The sequence below is a fragment of the Mchenga conophoros genome, linkage group LG6 (genome assembly GCF_057382185.1).
Source record: "Mchenga conophoros isolate Kocher_MC1m ecotype Shallow Benthic linkage group LG6, M_conophoros_male_GT1.1, whole genome shotgun sequence".
Lineage (NCBI taxonomy): Eukaryota > Metazoa > Chordata > Actinopteri > Cichliformes > Cichlidae > Mchenga > Mchenga conophoros.
Genome location: NC_140531.1, coordinates 12,199,230 through 12,220,311, shown reverse-complemented (window position 1 = coordinate 12,220,311; position 21,082 = coordinate 12,199,230). Strand labels below are relative to the sequence as shown.

At 44.0% G+C, this 21,082-nt stretch overlaps 1 protein-coding gene across 3 annotated transcripts; it reads right to left on the bottom strand.

The window, feature by feature from the left end:
- Positions 1-7: 7 nt before the first annotated feature.
- Positions 8-18,682, bottom strand: LOC146572209 (calmodulin-regulated spectrin-associated protein 3-like). Of its 3 annotated transcripts, none has more exons than XM_085276222.1 (19): positions 18,257-18,682; positions 13,490-13,767; positions 13,070-13,210; positions 12,154-12,240; positions 11,955-11,990; positions 11,396-11,443; positions 10,316-10,454; positions 9,820-9,959; positions 7,918-8,011; positions 7,770-7,821; positions 7,480-7,541; positions 7,351-7,381; positions 4,754-7,175; positions 4,554-4,675; positions 4,126-4,412; positions 3,940-4,039; positions 3,265-3,374; positions 3,020-3,138; positions 8-2,507 (listed from the first exon to the last, which is right to left on the bottom strand). In XM_085276222.1, the coding sequence occupies exons 1-19, from the start codon at positions 18,390-18,392 to the stop codon at positions 2,181-2,183; spliced, it is 4,731 nt and encodes a 1,576-aa protein (XP_085132348.1). In that variant the 5' UTR covers positions 18,393-18,682; the 3' UTR covers positions 8-2,180. The 3 variants fall into 3 exon arrangements, with proteins under 3 accessions (XP_085132348.1, XP_085132350.1, XP_085132349.1); XM_085276224.1 differs by having other exon boundaries at positions 4,754-7,073; XM_085276223.1 differs by lacking the exon at positions 11,396-11,443.
- Positions 18,683-21,082: the final 2,400 nt, after the last annotated feature.

The window sequence follows — 21,082 nt, the reverse complement described above, 5'->3', positions numbered from 1 at the left end:
TGAAAAGTTTGATCAGTGGAGTTTAATCCAGTTTGTTATTTCATACATGTATGCTGGTTTGAAAGAGACCAGTTTCACTGTGTGCACTCAACCAAGAGCAGAGAACCGTTTCAGTAACATTCAGTCCATTCTGACTTCACCTTAACAAATGCTTTTGAATCCCTAATGAATCTTTTTAGGTGTTTTGGTGCTTAAACATACTGCCCTGTGACATTCATCAACTGTATAGAGATTTTCCTTTTTTGCTGCAATGGGAAGTTTCTACTGCAGAAGGTGTGTCATTATAATGAAATGACTGCTGGCCATCTTTGAATATGACAGACCACGTGTGGTGTAAAACCAGCAAAAGGTAATTCACTTGTCCTTCTCATAAAACAAGACACGAGTTCCTTCTTTAATATTATGAACAGCAGGTAAATATTTAAAGCAACGGTGTCATCTTGCAAATAGTGCGTTTCACTGTTGTTTCTTTGCTATGTAGCAAAATTGCTCTGCTATGTTCATTCTCGCAGTGTTCAATCGTTTCCCTGAGTCACTGACCAGGTTTCTGTCTTCTAATGTCCATGTAATTGTGTTAACTATGGAGGGACAAGGAAAATGAAGTGTGGTGTGGTCTGGCCACCGGCCTTACACTTGTTTTATTTTATTAAGCATCAAATATTTAAAATGGGGTTTAAAAAATGTTTATTTTTAAATTAATACTGGGAAATTTTTGTTGTTTTTTTTTTTTTAAACAAAAGAAATGGGACACATCTGTGTGGGCTCCATTAAAGCTGAATGATATATACAGACCTTTTCCCCATTTTCAAGAAAGACCTTAGAGTTTCTCAGTCAAAGAGTGGTCCGATTGCATTAATAAAGCATGGCTCCACGGTAGAAGTTCAGGTGGCTTAGCTGGCCTGCCTGCAGTCCAGACCTGCCACATTATGAAACAAAAAATAAAGAAAGAATAGAATAGAATAGAAAAGAACAGAAAATATGACAGAGGCTCTGAACTGTTGAGAAGTTCAAGGTCTACATCAACCTAGAAAATATTTTGCTTCCAACACAGTTCAAAGAGCATAATTTATAGATGAGCTTATGCAATGCAACCCACGATTTGTAAGCAATTTCATTTTTTTGTTATTTAGGCTTTATGCATTTCTTTATGCGTTGGGTGTCAGAATGTGTGGCAGCTGATGTGATCTAGTTGCAAAATGGTCTCCAGTTTATTGTTAGTTTCACAAATGTGAAAGACTTTCTTTATTTTAATGAAAGATTCATTAGGGAATACAAAGATGGCAACGCTTGGAACTCCAGTCTGTATCAATCTCTTCCCAAGAGCACAACAATTCAGGTACTTCTAGACATAAGCTTGTTTATGACACGTCATTCTCAAGATTTGATAAGTCCAAGTATACAAAAGTTGTTTAAATTGGCATCTAATGCTCACATACCATCAATATAGTTTCATCAAAACCACAAGTTTCCACTGTGATCTTATTTTGAAATAAGCTTATACCACGTACAGTAAATAACCATTCATGCTGTGGTAATCATCTCTGAGAACCGCTACACATTTACAGATGTCCAAAAGAAAAAGCTCGCCTCTGCTATATGTATCACATGGTTATGGCTATCTTTCATCTTGCAAAACAAATGTGCTTTATCCACCCACTAAGAGTTACTGGTAGAATTAACGTCATACACAACGAAGGTCCCGTCAGACACTCTGACGTGAAGGCATTTTCTCTGTCGTTTGGCTTTGTGTAAAAAACTGGTGTTTTACTTAAGGGGAGGACTGGCTAGCAATCGGTAATTTCATGAAGTTTTTCAGGAAACAACTATTTTCTTTCAAAAGAAAAAAACATGTTTGTATTTTCAAACAATGAAAGTGTACGTAAGGAGACTTTTTAAAAGTAACTAATCCTTGAGTAATTACAAAACCTTCCTCTGTGTCAGTGTGCTGCTCCTGTCTCAAAGTTGTGCTGTTGACACTTTCGTGCACATGAAGGGGAGTACAAATCGCTCCAATTTCTTTTTTTCTATTTCTTGTAAAATCTGAGGCCAACAGAGGTAAGGTGTTTTTTACAGGCCTGTCAGTGTGCACGTATGTTTTTCGTGTTTCACTTCAGTTTGACTGTAATTACAGTGTATTTAGAGTGTTTTCATCATCCATGTGCCACTGTGTGTACTGGATCTCACTTGGAAGTGACAGCCTTCTTAGTAACACTTGCTCTCCTGCTTCCTCCACCTCCCGCTCCTCCTCCTTGCCAGAGATGGCTGGGGATGGTGAAGGCGTCCACGCTCATGCCCATCGTTTTAGAGGGGATGGCACTAAACTGCTTCCTGTCTGAGCTGTATTTGTAGATGGACTCCACCTGAATGGAGCTAACCGTCCGTGGGCCCACCCCAGCCAATCGCGCAAGCTCCTGGGTGTCAGGGTTCATGGTGTAAACGCCTCGAAACTGGCAGCTGGAATCGCGGAAGAGGATGAGGAAGTGGTTGGCAGGACTCTTCTCCATTTCCTGAAGTTGGAAAAACATGAATAAAAGATGCAGTAAGCACATGTTGCATCTGTGAGTATGGTCTACACCAGGCATGTCTAAAGTCTGGCCCGGGGGCTGATCACAGACATCGGTCAGATTTTACACGGCCCTCGCTCCTACCTTTAAAATGCATTATTTATGGCCTGCCACCACTAACAGAATTAATAAAGTGTCATTTCTTCTCACCTCAGTGTAGCAACCTCAGTAAGTCACTGAGCTACTGATATTCAGCTTCAGGAGATAATTCTGTTATTCTACTCTCTATATATGAATGAAAAGCAGATTTATTTTGTTAAGGCTTCAAAACCAGATCACCATAATGAAAATGTTTGTGTTAGTAAAGTAAAATGTAAAAAACAGCACAATGTTTATGCTTCAAAAAAGGACGTGAAGGATTATGGGTGATTTTAATAAATATGGCGCCTACAGTTACAGAAAAAGCAGAATTCACAATGAGCTTGATTAAAAGTGAAGTAAAATGAGTCCTCTACCTCAACAATCTTGTTTTTTTGAGACTCGTTGACCTTCCCTGCGAGGCAGCAGCGAGAGAGCGCGTTGTGAATGATGAATTTATTGGACTTGAAACTTGGTTCCTTGAAGAGTTTTGGACCTGAAATGTAAAAAAACAAAACAGACACGCTGGTTTTTGCAGACCAACTACAGCTGAAAGCACTTGGCTATTGCTTACAAGTACAAAGGAACCGAGTGATCGCATTGGACCTGCTTAACGTTGTACCTGAGTATTCTGGGGCAGGTGAAGTTCCATTTGAACCACTCTCCGAGTCCTTCTCTCCATTTGTCAGTCTGCTTGGTGTTACACAACCTGAAGGTGAATCAGGGCGGGTGCTGCAGAGAAACCAAGAGTGCCCTGGTCGCATTATGACATCATAATAGACAGCAGAGGTAGGCAGATTGATCCAAATATCGTTAGTATCAATATGAATGTTGATACTGTATTTAAAATCTCGCTGTGTTGATAAACTGCCCTATAAGACGCTCGTGAAAAAACAACAAATTGTTGCATTATTGATGTCAACAGATTTGCCAGCATCAGGAAGTACAGGTAGTATATTTTCTAGCATGCCGGCTACTTCCTGATGGATTGGAGCAATGTATTGAACATAGAGGATAGAAACAAACTAAATTATTGAAAAACTATAAATAAATCTGCAATCCACAACCAGAATTTTCTTTTCTGAAAATTTTGAGTTAGTAAGTTAAATAACTCAAAGGTAGGTATCAATATTTAAGTTAATAAGAACAAAAACAAATCCTATTTTTTCTGACTTTCTAACTTTATCACTGGAATTTCTGATATTTCACTCGGATGCAAACACCTGGCCAACTAACCAATGCTGCAATTTCTTAAGCTATGCTTGTGCTGCTGCGACCTGACAATGCAGCAGTGTACCTGCGGAGTCGCTTTGTGGGGTCACCACCATTGTTTCCTGGTTCGTCTGTGGCTGCCAGGTTGAGTGAGGAGTGAGAATAGACTCTGGTCAACTTAGTACCTGGGGAAGCAAATGGTAGAACATAAAAATATTTCAGTCATTCAAATAGTGTAGAAATACTTTTTTCGAAACTATTTTGGCGTTACCAGTCGCTCCCTTGGCGGGACTCAGAGATAGCTGCGTTTCCTCTCTGGTCATGCTGCGAGGCCGGGAGCGGCTTTTCTTAGTGGAAGTTCGTCCTTGGTTAGTCGATTTTTGCTTAAGAACTTTGTCCAGGTCCTCCATGAGTCTGAGTTGTTGCCGCCATGCGTACTCCCCCCGTGTAAAATCTCCACGGCGAGCTGGAGTAGCCGGAGGTGTAGGAGAAGGTGAGGTCGTGGCTGCAGGAGGTGTGCTGGAAGGTGATGCCGCTTTTTTTTCTGAGGATGCTAGTCTAAACCCAACCAAACAAATTTAGGTTAATTTTACACACGTGCAGCTCAAATTTGGACTTGTTAATCAACAAATTCAAGAAAAGCAAATCTGTGGGGATTTACTTTGTATAGTTGCTTTCACAAATTTATAGAAACACTACCTGATTTCCCTTTCTTGCTCATTCCACTGTCTCCTCTTCTTTAGTTCCTCTGTTCTCTTCTGCTGTCGTTCTAACAGTACCGCTCTACGTTGAGCCATCTCCCCTTCACTGTGAACCTCGTCCTACAAACAAAGAAGCATGTAATTCATGTGCATCCAAAATACACTTTTCCTTGTCCATTCTCTTTTGCAAGAACTCACCTTGAAAAAAAATCCAATTCCTCCTTTGGCTCCCACTTCGTTCTGCTCTTCACCTGGTTCTAACATCTCCGCCTCTCTTGCATGTCCGCCTTTCGATCCAATTTGTTCTTTTGGCACATCGCTGTCTTCTATTGCCAAATTTAGTCGCTCTATTGGATCCAAAGGTTCGGCAGGGAGTCGTTCTGCAGGTTCCACAGCGGATTCTGTGTGGTCGCTCATGGAATCGGAGGAGAACTCCTGCCCCTCATCAGTTGGTTCATCGCTTCCCCCCTCTGGTCCCCCAAGAGATGATAATGATACTTCAATCAGGCTGCATTGCTTTCCCGCACCTGCGGCTCTTCCTCCTTCACCTCCTGTGCTGTACGCAGCAGACATGGACAAAGTCTCACTTTCAAATGAGCACTCAGAAGGAGCACCAGAGCTGCTCCCTCCAGCAGCTCTTAGACGATCTTGCCTGGGTTGCGGCAACCCTCCAATGACCCCTGTGTCTTCCTGCTCCAACTCCAGGCTAAACTGGGTGGGTGTTTCACTTGAGCCTGTGTCCGAGGTGCTCTCAGCGGCCTGTGGCTGCTGGGTAGCCTGGGGAGACTCCTGGGGAGTCCGGGGTCCACCGATACGGAAGGAAGAAGAGGTCTGTACCTGACACTTGCTGGGCGACACGCGCCGCAGGTGTGGGAGTGTGTCCACAGTTTGGGTTGGTGTCAAGACGCGATTGAGCGGAGGGAATTTAAGTTCGGAAGGCCGTGGGTGAGGCTGGTGTTGGATACGTGGATGGTGTTTGGGGCTACGGGGAGTGGACTGACTCTTAGTGCGAGAAGCTGGGCAGGAGGAAGATATAATAGTTTTTGGTGATGTGGAAGAGGAAACAAGATGAGACCGGCGTGATGGGGAAGAAGCAGATGGAGCATTGGAACCAGCAGGAATCACCCAAGCTTTACTGGTAGTCCTGGTTGGGGTTTTTGTCGGAGTTCTTGGTGGTGTTTTTGTTGGAGTGTGAGGAGGGGTTTTGGATGGTGTTTTGGTATTACTTCTAGTTGTTGATTTTGGAGTTGTTCTGAGCATATTTTTGGGTCTTTGGTTGCTCATGAGTTGCTGTTGCTGCTCGGTAAGTTTCTGCATGTCCTTCTGTAGCGACTGCAGAGCCTCACTGAGTTTCTGCACCACCTCGTTGTATTCCACTAAAACGGCTTCCCCCACTTTCTCTGTTCCTTTTTCTATCTCTGATCCTTTCTTACTTTCAATAGAGAATGTGACCTGTTTCTCTAACCGCGGAGGATTGGAAACAGATGGCTTTTCTTTCTCCTCCTCCTGTTTCAGTTGTTCCTCCATGCGAGTGAGACGCTCATCAAGGGTCAGATTATCATCCGCTGCCTCACCTCCTCCTTCTCCTTGCTCTCTTTTCAGTTGAAGGAAAGCAGTTTTTCCAAGCCGCTGCCTGTGCTTGGCAAAAATAGCTTCGATACGTCTTTTTTGAGCTTCGATGCTTTTGCGTTTTTCCTCAAGACGAACTCCCAGTTCCCAGGCCTCAGAGCCAGGTTCCGGACCTCTGGGACCTGGGCTGTCCTGGCACCCTACTGCACCTGCTGGGGTGGAGGGTGTGTTTGGAGTTGCTGGGGTTGTTGGAGTCTGAGCAGAAGCCGACTCTTCCCCAGTAGCAGCAGGGTGTCTTCTTCGGTTGTCTCGTCGCTCAGCAAAGCTCGTCATGCGTGGACTGTTGCTGGTGCTGTGGTTTCCCTGACGACCGCTACTGGGTCGTATGTTACCCGGGGCGTTTCTGGGCATATCGTCCGATGCTTCCGAGGAGTCGACGCTGCCATCTCGCAGTACAGAGTCGTCATCACGTGACATATCAGAACGTCCTGACCTCTCCCGGCTTTCTCTCCTTCCTTGCCTTTCATTGCCGCCCACTTCTCCTCCAACTGGCCGGTAGAGGATTCCGGAGCGACACGGAGCAGAGCTGCTGAGCTGGGGATTATCCTCTTCAGGCGAGTGCAAAAAGAAACCTGCTGGAGCTCCTTCAGGACGTAACCTGGGCTCTGGCCTGTCTGCCAAAGCTCCTTTCCCACCTTTCTCAGGTACCCTTCCCTTCTTCTGGTCTTTGCTGCCCGGTCTATGGACGACCTGCATCGCCTCCTCAATGGTCGGCAGCTCTCCCATTTGTGCAGTGTGTGCATATGGACCCCAGGAAGAGCGCTGCGATGGGGCTGAAGCGCTGACCAGGTGGCTGAGATCCTCCGGAGGGCTGTACGGGACACGAGTCATCCCTGCTGATGTCATCGGGGACGTCATTGCCGGGATGGCGGTGGCGAGGCTGTCAGTGCTGACGGAGCGAAAGACAGAATCTATTGGGTTTCCCATGACAATGTCAACATCACTGTCCAGGCCAAATGGGATGCTGAAAGTCACTGCTGACAGAGGACGACTGCAGAGAGGTGGGTGACAACGGAATGATGGATAAATGGATGAGTTGCACCAACAAGTATGGAAAAGCAGAGTCCACGGAAGCCAAAGTAAGAAGATTAAAAAAATTAAGATAAAATATGAGAGCAACACAACACTTACGATAGAAACCACATAAAGGGTTTAAGGATATCTACCTGATTTGTTTCTTTGTCCAGCTTTTGTTTTCTGCAAAGAAAATAACTCATAAGTCTCACACAACGGCTAATTGCACGCAAATGCAAAATAGCAATAGGCATAAAAGATGCGTGCCCAGTAACTGTTACCTGGTGAAACTGGAGAGGAGATGGGTACAAATGGTTGTTTAAAGATGAAAGAAGGAGAACCGCTGAAAAGGGACAACAGTGTTACACAACACAGCCAATTTTTGTCTGTGGCCCATCTGTTTGACTCAACAAATGGCTTGATTAGGTCCTGTTTGACTGTATTCAGATTTATTTCAGTTGAGTGTTATTTCCTACCCTGTAGTAATTTGGGTTTAGTGACTGGTCTTTTTTTTTAATAATATTTCTAACCACTTTTTGTATATGTACTTGTATGTGTGGCATGCTGGTACCTGTTGCTGTTACCAGTGACGGGACTAATACAGTCAGTTAACCCTGAGACATCTGAAAGGTACAGAATGCAGTGTTACAGTCAGTGAACAAATGTGCACAAAGCCAGTAAAGCAAAGAAGTTCTTATTAACGTGGTGAAGTCACAAACCTGTGAGGTCAATGGGCTGTACGGGCTGGACAAAATCAGGTTTCTTGATCTCAAACCACTCCAGCAGCTCTGCTATGAAACTCATGATGTTAAGCTGAGGAAAAGAGTGTGTTAGCGTGACATATGGACATTATGAAGACAGCATCAGCACTGAATACATTGCTTTAATGTCACGCCTCAGATTCAAGATAACTATATTACTATAACGATAAGATAGACCTTTCAGACATAACATTATGACCACCTGCCCAGTATGGTGTTGTTCCGCTTTGCTGCCAAAACAGCCCTGACTTGTTGAGGCACGGACTCTACTAGGCCCCTGAAGCTGTGGTATCTGCACCAAGATGTTAGCAACAGATCCGTTTACTCATGTAAGTTGCAATGTGCCTCCATGGATCAGACTTGTTTGTCCAGCACATCCCACAGGAGCTTGATTGGACTGAGATCTGGGGAATTTGGAGGCCAAGTCAACACCTCAAACTCACTGCTGTGTGCCTCCAGCCATTCCTGAATCATTTTTGTGACAGGCCATCAGGTAATGTCATGCTACAATGCTTAGGTACCTGGTACGAGTCAAAGTAACATCCACATGGATGTTAGGACCAAAGGTTTCCCAGCAGAACGTTGCTCAAAGCATCACGTTGCCTCTGCCGGCTTGGCTTCTTCCCTCACACACCATCATCCACTTGATATAAAAGAAAACGTGATTCATCAGACCAAGCCATATTCTACCATTGCTCCATGGTCCAGTTCTGATGTTCATGTGTTCATTGTTGGTGCTCTCAGTGGTGGACAGCGACCCTGACTGGTCTGCAGCTATGCAGCCGCATACACAACAAACTGTGATGAAGTCTGTACCCTGACACCTTTCTATCAGGGCGATTGTGGCTTAAGAGTTGGGAGTTCGCCTTGTAATCGGAAGGTTGCCGGTTCGAGCCCCGGCTTGGACAGTCTTGGTCGTTGTGTCCTTGGGCAAGACACTTCACCCGTTGCCTACTGGTGGTGGTCAGAGGGCCCGGTGGCGCCAGTGTCCGGCAGCCTCGCCTCTGTCAGTGCGCCCCAGGGTGGCTGTGGCTACAATGTAGCTGCCATCACCAGTGTGTGAATGGGTGGATGACAGGTTGTGTAAAGCGCTTTGGGGTCCTTAGGGACTAGAAAAGCACTATACAAATACAGGCCATTTTACCATCAGAACCAGCAGAAAGTTATTTGGCAATTTCGTAATGGACTGGTTCTTATACAGTGCTTTTCTACTCTATCTGATATTAGGCATGCAGACTGTAGCAGATCGAACCAACAACCTTCCAGTTAGTAGGTGATCCACTCTACCACCTGACCTACAATAGTTCGTCTGTTGGATCAGACCACACAGACCAGCCTTCACTCTTCACATGCATCAGGTGGCCTTGGCCGCCCATGACCCTGTTGCTGGTTCACACATTTTGACAGATACTGATCACTGCAGACTAGAAACACCCAACATGAATTTAGATGCTTTTTAAACCCTTTTTAAAGTTTAGCAGACGCTATGGCCCAATCATGCAGCCATCACAATATAGCCCTTCGCTCAAATCTGTACCCTTGCCCATTTTTCTCTTGCTAACCCATTAACTTTGAAGCCAAAGTCTTTACTTCCTCTCTAGTATATCCCACCAACTCACGCTATGATGAAGAGACGATCGGTTTAATTCACTTCACCTGTCAGTGGTCATAATGTTATACCTTTTCGCTCTAAAAGCTGGCTTCTGTTGCCCTCTAGTGGTTTAAATTGAAACCAACTGGTTTACATTCAGACCACAAACATTTTTCAGCCTATAGAAAGGATTAAGTTAGGAGTAAACACCCATACAAAGTTTCTCTGTTAACTAACAACAGTTTAATGTCAGAGACCGTGACGCTTACATGCAGAGTCAGTGGCGCGTAGAGCATATCCTCCACAGCAAGGGGGCAGCAGCTCTGCAAGCTGCTCTCACAGAACTCTTTGATCAGCTGCAGGTTGTAGAGAGAGTCAGCTACTGACATGGTATCCTTCAGACACACATCTGGAAGGAGTAAACAATGAAAAACAATGGAACAATGCTGCTTCCAGATGTTTGTCAAAGAACTTTAAATATATTTGCTTCAAATCAAGATAAAAGATGCTTTTTTTAAAGGCAAAATCTAAATAGAGAACATGAGAGGCACTATTGCGTTTTGTGACTATACTGATGTACTAAAAGTTACACGAAATGCATTAACAAGCAACATTTACAGGAAATTGTATTTTAAATTACAGCCCTATCACTTAAGCTGTTGAGTATTTTGAAGCGCACATTAACTAAATATAAATATTTCATCATCCTATCTGTACATCTATGCACATCTATGAATGTGTGTTAGTGTCTGAGTTAACGTGTACCCTCTAGAGGCAGCAAGCTGGGGCAGTAATAGTGCAGCACAGCAGCTATTGCGCAGCCGTTAGACAGATCTTTGACCGCAGAAACCAGAGGGAAAGTGGGAGTCAACTTAGACTGCACTTTGTCCTTCCTATAGCGGATCTGGATAAGAAAAGAGAGGGAAGGAGAAGAAAATTGACATAGGGGGGAAAAAGAACGTTTTGCAAAAAAAATAAAATAAGTGAGACTAAGAGTATACAGGCAGGGAAACGGGTTGTTTTTAAAGGGATTCAGAGAGAGACTCAGAAGTAGCAAAGGAAATATAAAATCAGCCAGCGTTGTGTTTCCGTCAGACAAGAAACAAAAGCATTGACTTAAAGTGTGAAGCCAGCCAAACGCCAGGAAAAACTGCAAAGAGAAGAAAAGCCCATAGAAACAAAGCACAAGACCAATGATGCCTCAAGTTTGTACACATATAGACACAGCAACCAGAAGGTGCAGTGCAACAGTTAAAAAGGGACATTGCAAACAAAGAAAAAAGACTGAAAGAAAGACGTGAAAAGGAGGATGTTTGTTTTTCGGTGTCCATGCAGTGGTAATGGGCACTGATGACACTGTGAGCCTTTGCTTCTAATTGGCATTGATTAAATGAAAAAAGTAAAAGAAGAGAAAGAAAAGGTGAGTCTCGCAGCTCAGACGCCGCATCAGTCTTTGACGTCCACATGAGATAAACAAACCCAAAAACAAGGCATCTGTAACGTAAGCTGACTGTTCCACAGCCTTGTTGGAGCAGGACAAAGAAGGCGCGTTCAGCTTCAAAGGGTAGCACGCAGTGGCGCCGTGCCTCCTATAACAAGGCTCTGTAACACACAACGATAACTATGGAGAAGTTGTGTTAAAGGCTAATGAGTTTTAAAGTGATCCATCCAGCCTCGAGGTTGGAGTGGTGGTTAGCTCGCAGTCAGCTGTACGGTCAGTCACTGGTCGACAGCGTGGTAGGTGAGGTGTGGCGATTGGTCGGTTTGTCGGTCAGTCGAGTGCAATGGTACGGGAAGCGGGGGTGGGGGGAGAGGGTGAGAGAAGAGCGAGGTGTTATACGTTACCACTGGCGGCTTATTCCCCGACTCCTTCAAACAAAAAGCGATAGCATGCTGGATGGGGGATGGCAGAGAGAGGGAAACAAGCATAAATGACAAGGGGGCCGCTCATCATGGGAACCGCCACACCAAAAAACGTCTGCTCAGGGGGGAGAGGACAGAGCGATGGAGGAGGAGGAGAGGAAGGGGACAAACCAAGGGAGCATAGATGTCTTTTAATAACCACTTAATAAAGGTCACTTCACCTCTGTCGCCTCCTTCTTCAGCAACTCCTCCTCCACCTCGCCTCTAAAAATCTGGCTCATTTTGAGATGAAACTGATGACTGAATGTAGCAACGTCAGAAACACCCAGTGTCCAAAACAGCATCAGTTGACAATAATAAGGAGTTTCGGGACATAATGGGGCAACAGATCGGTCAGCTGGTATTAAGATAAGTCTACTGGACACTTTTTATGAGGAGACAGGTAAAAGGTATGTGTGGGCATTTCCAGCAGGCACAATAATGTCAGCCGTAGCAGATGGACAGACAAAGAGGACAACAGAGAAGAGAAGAGTACACTTACGGGGACTAGTTTCCAGTACCACCGGGTGGACTGACACTGCCAGAGATCAAGGAGTGACAGAAACAAACCGAGGGGAGAAAACAGAAGAAGGGCAAGGTCAATGTTTGAAGCTGCAGCAACATAGCAATGAGGCACATACATGCTTTATTACAAGTCATCAAGCATGTGAGTATTTATGTGTTTGTTGGCGGTATTTTACCGAGTCCTGAACAGGCTGCAAGTCTGTGCAATTCTGTGACTTAGGCGGCTCTTCTTCTTCTGTGCTTTCTCTTAGCTTCTGGTTCAACTGCAAATGTAAGACAAACACTATTACAGTAGAACTCACATGATTTCAAAGTTACAATGTTTTATCACAAGAAATAAAATGTTTCTTAGCCAATGCTAGCTAACGTGCTAGCATTAGCTGATAATGAAATTATAATGATAATTTCTTTAGCTTAATTAGCAAGTTTCACTATCCCAGCTGTCATGGCGTGAGAGATGGGGGACATCATGGACTGTAAACAAGTCTGCCCATTTTACAAGATTCGTTCATTCCACGAGTCAGAAACAACAATTATCCAAGATACGTTCACAGGCTAACAACATGTGATTGACACGTCGTCCTCCCCTCTCTTGTCACGCCCAGAATCAAAACACCATTCAGTGATTGTGGAAATAGTGATGCTTTAAACCAGTAGAAACCAGTGGTTGTCATCATAGTAGTTATGTCCGTCTCTTGACAGCATCCATCTGAGGATGAAATGGTCATGTAAATCTGCATAACTTTGAATCTCAATACAATTTCATCTAGTGAGGTTTTTTTATGTCTTCTCTGCTACAGAGACCAACGCTTCTTTGTGTCAGGTTGTAAACGTGTTTATTTTTGTTGTAAAGCTGGACATTTTAACAGTCGGTGTGGATTGATTCGCTTTTGGAGCTAACCTCAGGTTGCCACTGGAGACAATGCAGAGTCTGTGGTATTTCAGCATTCAGATTCTCATGACTAGTCCTGTCAGTGATGTTGTGTTATGTGTGATAACTTAATCTAAGGCTTTAAACCAATAAAAACCATGAACTGGGACAGAAGTTGAATCTGCTGAGACCAGCAGAAATCACCGATGTTGTGTTCTCACCCTGTTGACCCAGAAGAGCAGTCCATTCTCCCACGGCGCTCCAACACCCATCTGCTCCGCCTCCACCGCCATTTTCACCTGACCCACCGTCTCTTTGGTAGCCAGTGACATCAGCGAGTCAATAAGGGCGAGGTGGGCTTTCTGCACCAATCAGGGAGAAGAAGGACCATTTAAGCACCTGAGTAGCTGGTATGACTGAGACTGAAATGTTGGCACAGTTGGAAAGGCCAGTCTGAAGATCTGACTCTTTTCCTTCCTGTAAATGATCCAATCTTACATTGGAAACCTCCTATAAAAAATGTTTTTAAATTGTATTTAAGTGACTATTCAAATGCTACCTGAGATGCTGAAAGCATTCAACCACTTGCAGGTTGAATTTAAAGTAGAAAATACGCCATCATACAAATACACAACACACACCGTTTTAATAGGGCTACTGCTAAGGTCCTCCTCTGTGACATCGGCATCCTGGACCTTCGGAGCGAAACCTTTCTTAATGAGGAACTGCAGGAGGGCAGAGTTATCAGCTGGAGACCCCTGCGATGCTGGCTGAGAGACCCCGTGTGCCTGGGCAAGCAGTGCCTGAGCTCTGCAGTAGATCTCCGGGGAGAGAAGCAGCTTGGAGACAGCCGGCTTGAGGTGCTCTTGTTCATACTGGTCCTTATAGAGCGGATCGCGCAACTCCACCGGAACGTTCTCTGAAAAGAAAAGGACATTCTCACTTTGGTTTTTGGAAGAAGAGTCCATATTAGCAAATATTAGCAGCCAACAGGTCTTCTCCTGTTGGCTGCTCTCTTTAGGGGTCACCACAGTGGATCACCTGCCTCGCTCTCATTCACATGGTGGTCAGAGCTCACTTCACAGGCCAGATTTACTAACACACTGTTCCATCACAAACTGGGTTTTTGTTGGAATTTACTAAGAGAGCACAGTGACAAGAGGTGGGAACGTAGAGCTTTTTGCAACTGACCCTGTCGCATTTGTGATTCTGGAAGTTACTCTTTCAAGGCACAAAATATAGAGAAGGGACTATTTAAATCAAGCAGATATTCTTAATTGTACAGATATTTAACACTGAATCACACCTATTACAAGGTAGCTGTAGCTAAGGAGGTAGAGCAGGTCATCTGCTGATTGGAAGGTTGGTAGTTTGATCCCTGGCTCCCTTCAGTCTGCATGCCAAATATCCTTGGGCAAGATACTAACCCGAAGTTCTTTGCTGATACATCCAATGGAGTATGAAAGCTAGTTAAAAAGCATAGAAAAAAACGTATTTGAGATTTGACTTCCACGCTATTTTGGCCTGTTCAGTAAATCTGACCTTAAATCTTCTTACAATTAGCATATTAGCTTAATGGATGCTGCTAGCATGCAAAGGTAAAGAGAAAAATTCTTTATGAAATATTTTTAACTGCCAGTTTGACCAGTAGCAGCTTTTGAAAAAGAGGTTTGAGATTAAAGCACCAACTTCTAGCTCCTCTTTACACACCGATCAGGCATTACATCATGACCACGTGTCCAATAAGGTGTTGTTCCCCTTTTGCTGGAAAAACAGCCCCGACCTTTTGAGGCATGGACCACTGAAGGTGTGCTGTGGTATCTGGCACCATGTTGTTGTCAACAGATCCTTTATCCTGCTGAAAGAGGCCACAGCCAACAGGGAATGCCGTTTCCATGAAAGGGTGTACCTGATCTGCAACAATGCTTATGCTTAAAGAAACGACGCTAGATGCAAAAGATACAACTGTGTTTAGAAATTCAAAGGACGGTCACTGAATGGTGCAAGCTGTACACTCATCTATTATCTCCAAGCCGAGATCATTGAGAATAAGAACTTGTCCACTTTATACAAGAGCTACATCTCTTAGGTGCATGTGAGCCGATATATATGAGGAGAAAACACTGAGCTTTCCTGTGCTGTGCTCTGGGAACGGTAAAAACTGCCAGATGGAATTCTGATGCAGAGAAAGGCTTTATGAAAACACTGCCCAATGTAAAATAAAGGCCGCAGCAGTCACACAGGCTGTTTGCAGCCAGCCTTGTCACATAAACTGTGGAAAAATATAAATAACTTATGGAACACACTGAAGACGTATTCCCACAATGGAAATCTGTGACGGAAAGCTACAGAATCTGACTGCAGGAGGCAATAATGTCATCATCTTCATGTACAGCTCAGCTAGGTTACCCAGACAAGAGAGTGTGTGTTTGTGAACATGTCCAGTCCGCTAGGAGTTGGTCAGTTCATAGACACATACACACTGTGACCACAAAAACACACAATTCCCTGACTGACCCATATTCCAACTTGGCATGATCTGGAAGACTGGAGTAGATTTGAAGGAACTCTCAGAGCTCGCATGACTTCCGTTCACTCTGCAGTCAGTCCCTGATCTCTTTAAGTCTCTGCCATTATTTTCTACCCCCTCACTTCTTGATCCGTCCACACACATTTTCAGAGTGACCCGCAATGAGCGCCACAACTACTCTCCACTGTCGTAAGGCTTACTTATGTAACTGAAACTCCTCCTTCCTATGCTGTGGCCCATTTCTCTGAGGAGAGGAGACAAAAGATTTGACGAGCACATCGATTACACTGAGCACACACTGCAGTGCAGTGTGACACACGCGCACTGTTTTTGGGGTTGGACCCCTTTGCCTTTCAGACTCTGTAAAGAGAGCTGGGAGGAAACAGGACTTCGGTCACTATGGGAACGATGAAAATGGAAAGTGGCCATTTGTCCCAATCACAGCTGAGGCAATGAGACTGGACTGCAGAGTAGGGAACATTACAAACAGGACTGTGGAGCTATCCATTTAAATCTTTCTACCACAGTGCAAACACGTGTTTAGGGAAGCAGATATGGATTATTTTCTCCATGGATTGACCTGCTAATCATTCTAAAAACAATGAACAATGTCCAGGATAGATTTCCAGAGCCAATCTCAGACTCTTCAGACTCTTCAGATTGTTTCCTTGTGCAACCATTATCCCAGAACATGAAAAACATCCTGTTCTATCAAAGAAAAGCAGAATATTCCACGAGTTAAAATGGGAATTTGTAACATATAAGCTTGAAAACTGAGAGAAGGTACTAATGTGCTTGAATTCAAATGGTTCCTCTGTTTAGACGAATTTAAATTCATGTTGAGTTAAAGTCCACTCATCATTTCAGGGTTACATTTGCTGAAATTGATGATTTCCTTACTACCAGGGAAACCTATGAATGTCTTTCAGGACATAAATTTAAGTCAACATTATTTTGGGTTGCATCTGAAAAAGTTGAATGGTTGCTAAATCCCCAGCACTCACAGAAGGTGGTTCAGTTCTAGTTGGTGTAGACCAAACACAGAGCTAAAACTGATGTGAACACATACGCATGTGGTGACTCTCGGTTTGTCACTTCTCGTGAGTTAGAAATATTTTATTGATGATGCGTGACTCCTGCTCAGACAGGACAATCCTGCCAAAGAGGACTGACTCTCAGTGAGGCCATTTCCTGGTTAAATAAAGGTCACGGAGTCTTTACTAGAAGACTATTACCTAACTTGACTTGGAAACCACATGATACCAAGAAAAAAATACAACTGGTTTCATAATGTCTCTGTTTGTTTTAAAGTGACACAATCATTAGATAACAGCTCTCTGCGGTCCTGTCCACTGTTTGGGTGGAATAATAAACCTCGTCAGTGTGAGGACTGTGACCGGTGCATGAATCTCATGTGCGGCTTTATTAGTGCCATTTTCTTCGGGGCTTCCATTAAAAATTCGACAAGACACCCCAGTGGACATTTTCCAGTTGACGGATAACAATGAAGCCTCCCTGCTGAGAGGCTTACAGCTCATCTCTCCACCTCTCTGCTGTCCTGCACTGACGGGGAGGCCAGACACAAATGTGATTAGTGACAGTTATCTGCTTGCATATTTAGTACTTGCTTTGGTCCTATTTCTATTATCCTCCTCCTATACTCTATTTTACTTGTTAAGCACCTTGGCATACCCTTGGTTTTTAAGTGTGCTTTATAAATAAAGTTTATTATTATTATTATTATATGAAATTCTGTCTAAAGCCATTACTGCAGCAGATAACCTGGATTATTACATGCGCAGGTTTACTACTGCTTAGTTAGCCTGCTGTGTGACATCACTGCATTAGCCAGCACAGTCTGAACCTTCCTACATGCACATTATGTGAGATTGGGTCTTGTCACATTTATCATGCTAACAGGAGGCCGGAGGTAACCACAACACTAACCAGAGCAATAGCAGCTGGCAGGATACTGAACTGCTTCAAAATCAAATACGGTTTTGTTTTGGTCGGTTGGTCTGATCAAATGACAAAACTGCTGATTGCAGACCCAGCCACGCAGCATGATGTCATCCGATACAGAGCAGGCATAAAGTGCACAAAGACCAAAGCTGACCTAACATTTCTTTCACAGTGTAACCAAAATCTAAACAACGTGGTCTTCGTGAGAGGTGGTTTATCGCAGCAGGATGCTGCACCTACACCTGCTTACAGCATTCAGAAACCCTCTGCATTCTTTGGCCTGTTAATGCAGGGAGGAGGTGGCACTTGTGCCGGGTTTATTCAGAACTTCTTCAGGGAATGAATGCGTGTGGTGCAAGAAAGCCATCCATTGTCTTAGCAGCCCCACTGTGTCACCTTCACCACACCGTGCGTGCGTAACAGTGACACAAATATTATGCGGTCTTGACCCATTTAGAGCAGGCCCACGCATGAGCTATACATACACATTTCCCAAATCCACAAAAAAACCCAACAAATAAATTTGCCCGTCGTTACAAATCTCTCCACAGGCCTGACTGAGCCCGGCTCTGACAAAGGCTTTGTTGTCCGGTTCCTCCACGCATCACGCACCACTGAGGAGATTCCTTCTGACAAGCCTCGTGCTCACGTCAAATAATTGGCTAATATGATAACCTGCACGCGCTGTGGAAACTGCACACCCGATAGAGGGGGGAGACGCTGGCCCAGGTTGACCACGAGCATCGTCGGGGCAGAGGATGATAATGATGGATGACGCGGAGAAGGGCTTTCCTTTGAAGGCAGATAGCGGGGTTAGACGGACTCGGAGCTGCATATGGAGCGGGATACAGCGGGATAAATTATTAAGCGCCCCACCCAAGATGCGCCTCAGCTGTGGGTAGAGGCTGGAGGGTACCTGCAGAGCCGTAGGATTTCGACAGCAGCCACCGAACGCTGGCGCAGATCTTGGCTCGATTGAAGTCGTACTGGTCCAGCGGTTTGATCTCCGGCACCGAGAAGGTCTTCTTCATCGCGCTGGGAGAGTCCACCATGGCTGCGGTGTACCGCACCGAAGACACGGAGGCAGCAGCAGCAGCACCGGGGAAATGTGAGGAGGAGGGATGGAGAAGGAGGCGGGGGAGGAGGGGAAACGGAGGAGGGCTCTGCGATTTAGACTGAAGACAAACAAATGAATGATAATAAATCAGTTATCACAAACAGAGGGTTGATAATAGAAACGTGGTCTGCTGACAGATTTGTTTCTTTTAAAAAATAAATGTCACACTGGTGCCACCAAGCCGGCTCCACGCCCCCCTAAACGTCACAAATCAGCCAATGAGGATGTTTCTCAGATCGGCGATGCTCTCCGCAGCAGCACAAACAGCACTAACAAACCTCCGCTCCGGTTCACAAGAGCACATTGATGGAATTACCCGACGCCACTTTTCAGCCTGTAGACTCGGCATAAACGCGAGTAACAGCCTCCTTCCTCCACACGGCGGCGCCCTTGAGCAAGGCATCAACTCGATCACTCACACGATCACTCACTACATCTGGAAAGTATTCACAGCGCTTCGTTTGTTCCACATTGTGTCATGTTACAGCCTTATTCACGTTCATTTTCACACCGTATTCTAACGCAGTAACCTCAAAGAGAAAGTGAAAAGTTTGCGTGAAATTCTTGCAAATTTTACCCAAGCGTCACACAAATGAGTAGCTTTACTATAGCCTACCGAACCAAACTACAGAAACAAACAAAAGATTTTATGATAAAAACAAATTGAAGCACTCTGACACCCCCATGAACCTGTGAACCGAGGGCTAGACCTTACATAGATTTGTCACCCTAAGACCCTTACATGGTCTTGTTATTGATAAGTTTTTCCTCCCATGTGATAGTTAACCTAAAAACCACAGTCTGATGCTCTTATCTGGTTGGGCCCTTGGAGGTTGAAGGTTTGCATGACCACAAATTATGAAACAGCTGCCTGCAGACAGAAGAAAATGCTGAAATTCATTCAGTGCCAGCTCGGCACCCTATGAATTTAGACAACCAAAACATTTTAGCGAATATAACCAGTGTTAGGTGTTACAAACTCAGGAAACAGGAAACCACCCTGACAATCAAAACATCAGCAATGTGCTGCTAAAAAAGCCATGCTGCAGCACAGCTTAAGTCTTAACACACAAAATCTCAAAGAATCTTCGTTTTATGGAAGCATTTCTCTTGCGGCATCCAGGAAACACAAGAAAACCGTTTAAGCTTGAATGTTTTAGAAAGCTTTTGCACTGTGTAAGAAACTGCAGGAGCTAGATCTCGTGTGAGCAAACATCATGCCCAGAAACCTGCAAACTGCATCAGGAATCTGGTTGAACTGAAACTGGGTGACTCTGAGATTTCTGAGCAGAGAGGATAAAGCCGAACAAGAGAGAGTGAGAATGTGAATGATTTATCTTCTGGATCAGCGAGCTTCCGTTTTATTTCAGTTCAAACCTTCTGTGACACAGGACCCAGGGTGAGGGGGTGCTTGACATTGTGCTCGACATTGTGCTCAGTTGTTGTTGAAGTTCATCCAAAAAGAAAAAAAAAACCCAAACAGAAAAGCACAAAGTTCAACATTGATCCACAGGGCACTCCGGTTAAATGTAAATGGACAGTTGTGTAAGTGCAAAACTGTAATCAGCAAACATACATGTCATATTCATAAGTGTCCATAATGGATTTTTAAGAGGGAGACATGCCTCTTTGACATAGCAGAAACACAAGCAGAGTCAGCTCTGGAGAATGTCACAGAACAGGTTGGTTCTTCCAGGTTTTTCTGTCTGTGTTTGGTGCATGATCACATGAAAAAAGCCCAGTCTTTGTCACAGTCAGGAGGACAGCGGTGTTATCTGATGTTGATTCTTAAGAGACTTTCCATAAGGGTAAGTGTTGTGTAAATGTTCGTTATAAGCAAGTCTCAGGTTTAAACTCGGCACAGACGACACAGAAAGTCATCCAAAACATTTGTTCGGTCTGACTGTGGAGAGCACTCGCGGTACGTAGACTTCATTACCCTGGCTTTCTGCCTGGAGGTTTTAGTATCAGATAATATAGTATGAAGAGGAACTGATCTTTGTTATACTTCTTTTACCTTTTGAAATATAAAAGTTGTCAGTTTTGATAACTCTTTCTGTTGTACTTCTACTACCAAAGCTACTTATTGTATGTGAGTCATTGTTGCAAATAGCAGAGACTGAAGTGATAGTCCAGAGTGGAGTAACATTAGTTTGAACAGTGATACTATTTATATGTGCATTTTGAGTGAAACCTTAAACCCTAACCCTAAGTAAATGTGACAGGAAAGTGTAATCAACACATCTTCAATGTGTGGTTTCTGGTCTGTGAATAGTATGGTAATTTCCATATATGGCTTGTGAAATTACCATACTATTCATATAAATCACCAAACTAGAAATTTAAAAGCACACTATATTTCTGTATATCTACACCTATATAAATACCTATCTATATTTACACTGGTCAAAAAATTAAAGGAACACTTAGACATCAGATCTCAATTGTAAAAAAAAAAAAATAATAATAAAATCTTCTGGATACCTATACTGATACGGACTGGATCATGTGTTATGAAGGAAAGGAAACTACAGAGGGCTGAAGTTAAAGATACTGAATATCAAAGTGGAAAAACTATGCAGGCTAGTCCACTCTACTGAAATTTACTTGCAGTAACTCAAATTT